Raw genomic sequence first — 12,303 nt, forward strand, 5'->3', positions numbered from 1 at the left:
CTAAGGGGTCAAGGTGAACATTGATGTGTTCTCCCTACCATGACAAAGGTGGATAAAGGTGGAAAGATTTCATGTTGGACAGCAGTGATGATCACAAATCATTGAAAAAAAAGGTTCAGCACACTGTCTTGTGGGTCTAGATGACCCCACTCCCAATGTTAAAGTGCCTATAGCACAAAGGTTAGCCATCATTCATGCAGAAGCAATGAAATGTATTTGTAGTAAGGCAGAAAGATCTGATAAAATGTGGCATCAGCAGAGACTTACGCTTCCTTTTGGTTTCTTAGGGAAGTTCCGCGAGGAGTTCAAATCAGCCTTCTCATGCAGATGTTGTGGCCAACGGCAAATTCAGACAAAAAGGACGACGACCAGAGCCAGCGTGGACAGCAAAAAGTCTATGTCAACTCAGCTTAACAACATGGACAATCTGTCTCGCGTGTCAGAGCAGATCGTTTTGTCTTGAAATGCAGACCTTGATTCCTACGAACTATAAAAAAAAATGAAATATCTTAATTTTAAATGTCTAACTTTGTTCAAAAGATGAATTTAAAAAGATTGATTTCTGACTTGAACGAAAAAATAAAAGATGAGCTCAGTAACAACTGGTTAAAAAATATTGTTCAGTGCTGTACAGTGCAGTATGGCTTTCTGCTTTCTCCGTATGATTAATTTTGTTTTAATAACAATATTGCAAATTGAATGTATTCATTGATTTTTGTGAGGTTTTACCGACAAGCAGATGTTAAATCTTTGTGACAGTCTGATGTGTTTTATTTATTTATTTTGGTTCATTTTTTAATCTTAAATTCCTATTAATGTGGGAAGAAATGCACCAAAGGCATGTGAATGTTGGTACTTTGTACAGGCTTTATTTTTTCTGTGAAAAAATTCTAGTTTTTTACAGAAATATCATCTAAAAAAAAATGAACAACAGTCAATTTTTCTGAACGGTTATGTACGCAGTTCCTGATATCCCGGGAATTTGTATGCAACTATACAGTTTTATGCAAAACTTATGGGGGGAAAAATCATATTACGATACCTGCTTTGATGAAATTACTGGTTATTAGATTGAAATAAATGGTAATTACTTCCATTGTTACATATAGATTTAGCAACATTATCTTTTCTCGTGTCACAGATGCAAACATTTTCAGACAGCCTTGTGTCTATGAAAAGAAAGTTTGAAAGTGTACAAATAAATTAGATGAGGAAAAAGAAGGAAGAGATAGCCAAAACGTTAAAATAAACCAAATGTTTTTGTCTGTTTTAGAGGGATTAGTAGTTTTTTTTTCTTTCCAAACCTTTACAGCAACCAAACACTTTAAAGAATCACTCCGATCATCTTTTTGATAAATTTTGATAATGTCAGGTTGGGTGTGAGGGGCTGTTAGCTGGTGGGAGAGTGTGTAAACAAATAGCTCTCATCTATGGGTGATTTTGAAGAGGGGAAGGGGTTTCTCTGTGCCAACAGTCCTGTCCACAACTCAAAGATTCATTTCTAATGAACTAGTGCTGTTCTGCAGAAACTATGTCCTAGAAAATTACATTTTTTTGGTCTTGAAGTAATAATAATTAAAAGACCAGCGGAAACACTTTATAAATAGATCAAAAAGGTGATCAGAGTGGGACTTTAATGAAAATAGTTAGTACTTGTAAGAGTTCTCTCCATCTTTTGTTACTGCAGGTAAATCTATTGATTTATGGTGATGTTGATAATGCTTGGAAGCTGTGCAGCTGTACTTTGGCAGTTTTAGGCCGAAATTATCTTTGTGGTGTTAAAAGATGAAAGGTGATAATCCTGCCATACCCGCTATGGTTGCAGCACTTTTGGAGCAGAGGTGTCAACTGTCCAGACCTGGATCTCATTATTATTGTCCTTTGCAACCTTTACTGTTTATAGAGACAATCTCATAAATTCACATTCAGTGAATTCTTTTTGGGGCAAAAATGTATTTGCTCGTAAACCAGGTTTATGGTAAAAGCTGTTAAAGCTCTATATTTTTCTCAAAATAAATAAATACAATCGGTGGAAAATGTGCAGTTTAAGGGACAAAAAGAAAATAATCCCAATTTTTACACATTTTTGCATTTAATACAAACAAATGGCACAACTATTAATAAATCAAAGTACAGCCAGAGTAACAGTCAGCTTCTTCTTTTGCTGCTTACAAATAAAAGCAAGAATCTCTCCTTAAATACGAAGAAATAAGACACAACAGGAAAGGTGCAATGATGTGAGAATAATGGAAAACCAAGAATCCTATAGTCACTCTGCCTAAACATTCTGCACTGGAAAAAAAGTGATTTTTTTCCTGTTTCATTGATATTAAGAATTGTCTGTCTTTCCATTAAAAATGTTCTTTTTAACCTTTCATCTTCCCACTACCCCAGTCTGCTCTCCTACTCCACTGTTTTTACAAAAGTAAAACAAAAAAAGAAAGATATTGTTTATTATTATTGTCAGCAGAAACTCAAGTGTTACGTTGTGTTTTGTATATAAACATTATAACTTCATCTCAACTTGTAATTGACTCTAACAAGTGAAAACAAACTGAATCGGTTAGTTCAAAAGGGCCCCAAGTCCAAGAGGTTTGTTTTTCCAGAAAATGATTTAAATTTCATAGCTTAAAGGGAGACTACACCAAATGATTAATACTTTACCCAGATTTAGCACCAGTTTATAGCTTCCAAATGCTATAATATGAAGCACCTCACTTTTATAAGTTCAGAGGACTAGCAAACTAAAGTCCCTGGACTTGGGCCCTTCTTGAATAACACAGGGGCGCTGCCATATTGGATAACTAGTGCTGCCATCTATGGGATAAAGCAAAACCCAAGAGAGGCCCAAGTCCAGGAATGCATTTTAAATGTCAAGCATAGTCAATACATTACAACAGACTTGGGACTTTTTTGCACAAAATCAGATAGATTTTCCCTTGAAGACCATAGAACATATAATATCTCTATTTTGAAAAAAATGTGGACTTGAGCCCCTTTTGAACTAAGCATTTCAATATGATTTTCCTCTAAAAAAATACAGATACCAATCACAATCTAAGACACCTTCTGCACCGGCTCAGATCTTGTATTTTCTTCTCTTCATAAATAATATGATTATTTATTTACCTATTGTATAATTTTGTGATGTTGGCGTGTAAAAGAGCTCTGGATGTAAAGTGGGTGCATCTCCATTTGTATCTAGTTTTTTACAGCTAATGTTATTTCAAGGACAGAAATTCTTGACTTTTCTTTTGCAAATCTTTGAGACATGTTTTTGCATCCATTAGTTAATCTATTGTGATTTAATTGTTTTCTTACCAGTTAGGACCGTAGTTAGGTCCTTTGGTTTCATGGTGCAAAACTTGGATCAATATTTGTCAATTCTTTGTGTGATTGTTAAACAGGATCTGTTTGCATTTTTCGTATCTAAGTCATTTCATATTGAACTCAAGGCTAAGCCTCCCGTCTGATCATTACGAAACTTTGTGAGAATAAAGATGAGGAATTGTCCATAGTGCCAGCAAACTCTGGTTTTATTTATACAAAAAAATTTTTTTTGTTTGTATGAATTATAAAATCAGATATTGTAAATAATCCTACTTGATATCATCAACCTTCAAACATTTACTGTGATATTATAGGTGTTTGAATAGAAGCACATTTTTAATTGCATTACATTTTTATTACATTGTCACAGATGTAAAAACTAGTTTTACATCATATTTACTGCAAAAGTGGCAGACAGTATTTTATGTTATTAATCAAGCAGAAGCCTTTGCAGTGTGTTTGTGTGTAAAAGACAAAGTTTACGATTCTTGTAGCATTTTTTTTTACTTCAGCTTCACTGACATGATGTGAAAGCACTGTTTACTAAAGTTACGTTTTCCAGATCCTCCATCCTTCCGCCACCATTTCATGAACATTATAGAAACTCAGTGAAATATAACAAAACATCAAGAAAAATCAATGCAAAATCAATCAACTGCAATATTTCTAAGCAGAGGCAGCAGCTTAAGACTCACCTTTTAAATTTTCCTCAAATTGTCTGTGTTGGTAAAAAGGAATGTTTAATCAGCTTATTTTGTACACAAGAGATCAGTCAGAGGTACCCAAAAGAGCAAAAGGCAGAGCTAAAAGGAACAAATGTGTTTGAAGAAATGCAAGGAAATGGAGAATTTGTTGTCACTAAAAGAGAGGAAGACTGGTAGACAACTGAAGGAATAAACACATGCAATATTTACTAGAAAGAAAGGCAATGGATGTGTGAAACCAAGATTCAACAGAGTGAGGGGATAGAACAGAATCAACTGAAGAAGTGGAAATTAAATATGCAAAGTATTGAGAGAAGCTAGGCTTCGAAGTTTTTGTGCGACAGGTAAAATGTGATAAACATTATTGAAGGGGGAGTTCATTTTCTATCGGGGAAACATGTTTTCCTGAAGGGAGGATACGTCACCTTCAAACAACTACGATAGATGTGTCAGTTCGTTAAGTCTATAACTGAAACAGAATCAGTTTTATTGCATGAGTGTGCATTCAAGGAATTTGACTTCAGTGATTTATGCTCTTGTGTACAATGAAAAACCAAACAAAGAGCAAAAATAGAAAAAATAGAAACTTAATAAAAAATAGAAATAACAACAAAAAATAAATAAAGATATGTACAACATTCAAGCTGGTTTAACAATCCTTGTGTTTGTGGTTTCACACTCTGTGACTGGTCGTCATCGGAGGGAAGGGAGGTCCACTTCAGGTCCCGTGAGATGGTGGCCAGAATTGGAGACCAGGGGAATGGAACTTTGAGTAACCTTGCCTCATTAGCAATTATTTCCTTTCTTATGTGCATAAAATCTATCCATCAAAATTCCAGCTTTATACAGCTTTCTTTGAAAAGCTATTTTGAAATAGTTTCTAATTAGGTTGCACCCCCTGATCTCAGTAGGTCACCTGCCGTACATGCTGGGGGAGTCACCTTTGGGAATTGTCGGTGGACCAATTATGCCAGTGTGATTAAGAGAGGGGACCGAACCACTTAGGTTTATTGTGCTGCTAAATATGTCTGGGAGCTGCTGAATTAAAAAATCAAAGATTTAAGACACACATGTGTAAGGGACAAAACGCTTTTCATTCTTCTTCAGTGTATGGCCACAGTGTGGGAACATCCAGAAAAAGCTTTGGGCATCAAGAGAACATGATAAACAGAAATCGGAGGTTTGAGAAAGCAAAAACAAATTCTGTTGAGCTGTTGATAGTAAGATGAAGACCCTGCCAGCTGTGAGGGTAAAAATGTATTTCTTTTTTTTGCTGAAATTCTGCTGGCAGAATGTTATGGTGGTGTGGCAATGATTAAAGCTCAAGATTGCTCAATACAGCAGAACTTTAAAGTTTCTACGTGTTTTAAAATAGATATAAAAGTATGGGTGTTATAGCAAAATCAATCAAATGTAACAGGATTTTTTAACCCTTGTGCTATCCTAGGCACTTTAGCATTGGGAGTTGGGTCATCTAGACCCACTAGACAGTGCTCTGAACCTTTTTTCTTCAATGATTTGTGATCTTCACTGATGTCCATGGATTACATGAAATCTTTCCACCTTTATCCACCTTTGTCATGGTAGGGAGAACATGTCAATGTAAGGGTGGGGTCATCTAAGATAGCACAAGGGTTAACTCACTGTGTAGGGGAAGAGAAACAGTATGTGCAGTGGGAAACATGAAACTGCTTTGGTACAAAATGAGCTGTTGGAAAATATGTTTTTTCTGCTTCTTCTGTGCAGTTGTGGTGTTCGCGATGAAAAGTGTGAAATAAAATGCTCAAAAGGCCATAACATGACCATTTAATGGCGTGTGTGTGCCTTAAAGGAGAGCTTATTGACTCTGTACAAGGTTTGATCACACATTGCCCCCACACATCAGCTCCAGCTCTCATTCCTGTCTGTCTGTTTGTGTATGACTGTCAAGTTATTTTTGCCCCACTTGAAGGGGAAAGCATCAAATGGAGGAAATGCCAGCAGGACTCCACTCATGACTCAAGAACTCCATGAATGTGTCCCTTTTCTTTATTTGTATTTGATTTTGGACAGAGACCTTTTCCAGTGTAAATGAGTGGTTGAAGAAACCAAACAAGGTGAAAAACCTGTACAGAAATAATACTTATGAAAATATATTCTGTTTTACAATTAAATTACAAATAACTATACTTTACATTTCAATTAACAAAATATAATATTTCAAATTATCAAGTTTCACACAACAATGAACCGTGATCAATTAATCAAGCAGACAGAAAATACATTTCAAAACAATCCACGTCTAAAGCGCACCGATAAGGCGATAGACAGTTGATCTCTAAAGGTACCCCTGAAACAGCTGATCAACCCCCGATCACTTCCGCATCTTACCGGCTGCCTCTCCACTTTTTTAGATGCCTTGGGGTGGATTTTCCTTTCATCTGACGGTTGGCCCGAACGTCTGCTTCCCTCAGCTCGCCTGTCAGATCAGTGATCACCTTTTTTGCGCGACACGTAAATCACCATGCGCTCACAGGCACGCTGACGCGGATTTAATTAATCTCACCTGTTGCGGTTGACCTATTTTTGGAATCTTATTTTTCTTTTCAAATATTATTCTTAAATTTTATAAATCACTTTTGAAATATTAAATTTCCACCCTGATTTATCCTTTTTCCACCACTTTAATTTACAAATACACACTTTTTCTTTTTCCCAGCATTAAGTGAGATTTGACCTAACAATGACAATTGATCTCCATGTGGTGTGACCCACAGCCAGTGTTGATAACATTTTGATAACAATCTTTGCTCCATTAAACCAAACAGTAATTCAGCAGAAGAGGAACACTGTGACTGACTGGAGAGCAGGCGGCTTAATAGACATTGGTAATTAAATTTTATCATGATAGCATATCATCAAAAAAACATCTGCAGTGACGTTTTATCAATAATAAAACTAAGCCTTTAGATTCAGTGTGTACCATTTCTACATCCTGCATGGACTGATTAAGTTCTTTTGTCAGTTTGCAGCCTTGCTCCTGTTCTTGGGGGGGTGCATGATGGACCAAAGCAACAACTGCTAAAAACACTGGATTTACGCTCCATACGTCAAGGTAAAGATAAAAATAAAAAAAATGCCCAGGAAACGTGAATGTGAGGTTTTGGATTAAAGCTGTCAGCTCACGAGTCTGCAGAGGGACATGTGAAGAATAGATCAGAATCTGTATGAAAAGACCACCAGTGTGCTGAAGACCAGACTGCAGGTACTCTTCAAAAGATTGATGCAAGCTGGACATTTTTTTCAATTTAAAACCAGTATGTCAAGGAAATAGAACCATCGATCTGATAATGTTTAAAAGGTATTTGAACCAGGTTAAACTTTTATTACCACGTCATTTTTACAGCAAGCCCAGAAGACAAAAGAGGATGTGATGAGCATTGATCATGATGCAGAAATGAAACTATTGATATGCAAGTCAGTGAATCTAAAATCAATGACAGAATTATAAAGAAATTCAAGTGTTGTGTTTACAATACTGTGTAAAATCATTTCATTAGAAATGTTGTCTATGATTCACATTTTCAGGTGATTCCTGGCTGGAGGAGGATGCAGGAGGAACCCAGCCCTGGACTCTGTTACCTGCTATGTAATTATTGAATCTCACAATGCTGAGATTCTTCCATTACTGAGGATCTGGCTTTCTGCTTTCTTCTATACAGTAATGATAACAGCACTTTTGAAATGCGGCTGCCGGAATTTGAAGGACCCAACAAATCGGTAGAACTGCATCATAAACTTTAAGGCTAAATCAATAGAAATGCATGATTGAGTTTAATACAAAAACAGAAGAAACTGTTTGCACTTTCATCAAAATCCTTTTAAAGTTTCAATTCCATTCCTCTTTTCACACGTAGATGGCAGCGAGCATCCATGTCAGACCCATTCTGACGGCTTCCACAACAGCTGAAATGAAAGTTTAAACTTTTGTTGACGATTTTGTTCAAACAAAAGATTGATTTCCTGTTTAGAGTCTTTTAGTCTCATAGGTGTAAGAATTGATGACGCTTAGACAAAAACATATATAAAAAAGACACGTAAATGTGTTTTTATTTACCACTTTTGTGGAAATTTCAGTTTTGGTTTTGCCTTTTAAAGGGATAAAAACTAAACATTATTAGGTTAGAAAATAAAAAAAACCTTCACGAATGACCATCATAGCAACTTAATGTAAATGTGTAAGATTAATACCTTAGTAGAAGTAAACCGTCGTGCATTTAGTTTGACAAATGATGAGTTTCCAAAAGTAACAAAGAATAATAATCTTCAAAGTCTGTTTATATGGTATTTTTTGCATTTCTGAGCCATTATTGTATTGTTTTGTCCTTTTAATACTTGAAGTACAAATGTGCTGATTAAGTTCAGAGCAAGTGATATTTTGTTTCCCTTCTGAGGATTAATCCTGAAGGACTGTTTGTGTACCTCTGGACACAGTGCGTCATGCAATGGAGTGCTGAGTGATTATATACTGATGTGCAACTTCATATATGACCTATTTAACAGCACGTCATGCATCCGGCAGTAGCATTTTGGAGTCCAAAGCAAATAATATTAACCCTTGTGCAGTCTTAGATGACCCCACCCTTACACTGACGTGTTCTCCCTACCATGACAAAGGTGGATAAAGGTGGAAAGATTTCATGTAATCCATGGACACCAGTGAAGATCACAAATCATTGAAAAAAAAAGGTTCAGAGCACTGTCTAGTGGGTCTAGATGACCCAACTCCCAATGTTAAAGTGCCTAGGATAGCACAAGGGCTGAAAAAATATACACTTTTGAAAAATTGGACCACTTTTGTTTTCTTTTAATTTCAGTGACAGCAAGGGAAACCTGTGAAGCTTTCATTATTCATCCTAAAACAGAAATTGTAAAGCACGCTCAGACAATAGGTGAATTCCTCCCTGAATTCAAAGAGCTTACACTTTAAATTTAGTTAAATTTGATAATCTATGTATTTTTATAGTGTCATATGCTTTAACCGCTGTACCATTTGCCTTTTATCGATTCCTGTAAATATTATCACTAAAATCAGGAAAAATAAGCACATTTTTTAAAGTGTAACTCTAATTTTAGTTCAGTTTTGCATCAACATTTTTGAAAGATACATTTGTAAAAATGTATCTTTTTAAAATGATTTTAACACATAATTTTTGTGCAATTCTGTGCAAAGACTTATCAGAGAGCAGTTTTTTATTCTTTAACTCCCTGCTCAACCAAACAATTGACAATAGAGAGAGAGAGATATATAATGATACATACTTACATTAGAGAGATCGTTTTTTATCTGTTCTTATTGTTTCAAACAAAGATAATTTAAAAAATAAAACAACTGCTTTTCCTGCTGTCTGAATTTTCAAGAATTTTGCTTTTTATTTAAGTGTTGTCTTTGGACTGAACTGCCAGTAATGAATATTTAGAAAAAACACATCAGCTTCAACATAGGCAACACATGACACCTTTTTAAAGAATCCATTCATGTTTTTTTTTTCTTTCAGATGTCTGTAATCCCCTGTGCGTGTTGATAAATTTCCCTCTAGAAAGTACCATACTTTGAACATTATTCTTTAGAAGTGACACAGAGAGACTTTTTTACTCACTTTAAAAGTGAGTTCATAGGAAAGTCCCAGGTGTTTTTTCGTTGTTGTTTTTTTTGTGTGAATTTTGTGTCAACCTCTGAGTCAGATCTGCTCATTTTATTTAGGATGAATATTCGAGGCTTGTCAAAGAAAAGCCCTGAGCCTAAGGTACAGAGCAGACAGAAGTAGTCAGTGTGGGATAAAAGCAAGTAAAATGCAATTATTTTTGTCAAACCATATCACAAAGAAGAACAGTTTCTGTTTGACAGACAATAAAACCTCAAAAGTTTTTTCTTTGCTTTTTTTTTTTTTTTTACTGACAGTTGACAGTTATGAGCTTAGTCTCTAAATGAAAACGCTTAAATTAGTCATTTTTATTAAAAAAAAAAACTGAAAATTGTGTGGGCTCCTTTTATCGGACAAAAGTGATTTTTTTCACAATTGGAAAGAACAAACTTCAACCTTCTAAATGTTAAAGAATTCACACAGCTGAAAACTATGATTCATTGTTTGTAAAGAAATGTCTTTAAATATAATATAACATTTTGTGAACTTGGAAATGAAAAAAAGTTTTTTTTTTGTTACTTTCTTTCACATAAGTGCTACATGATAAAACTTGACCTCTTTAAATTGGATTTTTTTCTAAAAAATAGCTGTAATTGGTCGTATGCCCCAGAATAGGCCTTTTTAATATTTTTTTACGCTGTGATGAACTAAAACAAGAGCCTTGAAGCAGAGCTACATCAATCAGTGTCAGTGAAGCACTCATATGTAGACCAATTTAATCTCTTTTGACCTCGTTGGGCTCTCTCTCTCTTGTGATGTGAACCGATTTTACACACGATAATTGAGCCAGAGTGGTCACAGAACATTAAGAGTTGCTGTAATCTGCATGAAATGTTAGGGAGGCCTGGCTGACTTTCTCAAAGTCAAAATTGCTCTGGGTTTGGAGATGTTTTCTGCCTAAAACAGCTGTACTGTTACAAATACATCTGCTACATGGTGGATGAAATTGAATGTCAAAAACCCTGCCATTATAACAGCAGATTTGGAGATAAAGCTGTGCATTTTCTTTCAAACATATTTTTTCACTATATTTGCATATCGTGATGTATTCCGTCTTTGCGTTTTTGACTGAATGAACAAGAAGTGACAAAAAGATGGACGGGTACCATCTGTGCAATTTCCTTTTTTTTTTTTTTTTTTTTTTTAACTTGTTCTGTCCAACAGCTGAGCAAACAGATTAGAGCTGAAGGCTTTTTGTGTTGGACAGGTTTTACTATCACAAAAAGAGGTTATATAGCTTCAAGAAACTAGAGTGTAGATTTGTATAAACCCCTTTTTGTCGTATTATTTTTTATTTATTTGTTACATTTAGTGTGTGTGGCGAGGGAGAGGGGAAGAATGTGAGGGGAGGGTGGAAGAGAGTAAAAGGAAGAAAGGTGAAAAGGTGGGGGATACAAGCACTGATTTGACTAAGTTATTAATTTAAGCTGTAACAATTATACCAGATCTGCTGGAAAGACGAATGTTACATCAAAGGTGAAAATCTGACACTAAGATGAGCGAGAAAAAAAAACTGTCCATCAATACACTGTAGGTAAGGAGGAGGGATGAAGCAGACAGGGAGCAGTGTGGAGTGTGCACGTGCACGTGGGGGTGGAGATACATGCATGCTGCCGACGTGAACCGTGTGTTCATAAAGGGAGCCAGATCCTACCCAGCCAGACCAGCCAGACCAGGAGAGGGGAGGAGAGCCCCCCAGGCCAGAAGCCCCCCCAGCATCCGGACCCAGGCAGCCCGGGAGGGGAGGAGGAGGGGACCGCCCACCCCACCAGCCAGGCACAGAGAGGGCCCCCCTACAGGGGCCCCCCCAATGCCCAGAGGCACAAGCGAACCCAGTGTCCGGCCCCCAGGCCACAAGACAGGAGCGCTTAGCCGTACCAGGCGGCAGCCATGGGGGCCACCGGGCGCCGGACACCGAGACAAAGGCCAGGGACGAAGCCAGGGCCCCCGGAACCCAAGAGCCGGCCACCACCCGACCGGCGCCCCGTCCCCGCAAGCCAGCCCAGGCCCGCGACCTTAGCAACCCAGGGATCGCCACGCACCCACAGCCACAGCCACCCCCCTAAAACCCTACGCACTACCACCCCCCCCGCCATAATATCTGACCCCCCCTCCCCAACCCTCTCAGTGCCCTCCCCTCTCTGTGATGGGGAGGGAAAGCCCCAGAGGGTCCCAGCGAGCCAGCCCCCAGGTCGGTCCTACCCATGCACTCACACACACATACTCACAATCATCTGGTTCCATCTGTGCAATTTCCAAAGAATTGAATCATCAGTGAAGATCCCCTTATAAGCAAACACTCCACCAGACACCAGAAATGGGTTTGTTCATTTTTTATCCATGTTCACCATTCGGTATCTGTTTGGACAAGCTATGATCAAGTAATCAAAGCATCAAAAATTCCATTTCTTTCTACCTCCAGACTTTACCAGATGGTAACTGTGGGATGTAACTACTTTTTTTCACACGTGCTGAGATAAAAGTTTAAATAAATAACAACAGAAACAGAATCAGACCCATGTAAGGACAAGAAGCAAATTAAAATGTGTTATTTAAACTAAAAAAAAAAACTCACCTCTTTGCAG

General features: G+C 37.2%; 1 protein-coding gene across 1 annotated transcript in view; it reads left to right on the top strand.

The window, feature by feature from the left end:
• The window catches only part of hcrtr2 (hypocretin receptor 2), a 43,316-nt gene extending 40,920 nt beyond the window's left edge, over positions 1 to 2,396 (top strand). The window contains exon 7 of the mRNA XM_004077422.3: positions 288 to 2,396. Within this exon, the coding sequence (XP_004077470.1) occupies positions 288 to 463 (176 nt within the window). The 3' untranslated portion in view covers positions 464 to 2,396. The remainder of the gene's footprint in view (positions 1 to 287) is intronic.
• The last annotated feature ends 9,907 nt before the right edge of the window (positions 2,397 to 12,303 follow it).

This window comes from Oryzias latipes, chromosome 15, assembly GCF_002234675.1.
Source record: "Oryzias latipes chromosome 15, ASM223467v1".
NCBI lineage: Eukaryota > Metazoa > Chordata > Actinopteri > Beloniformes > Adrianichthyidae > Oryzias > Oryzias latipes.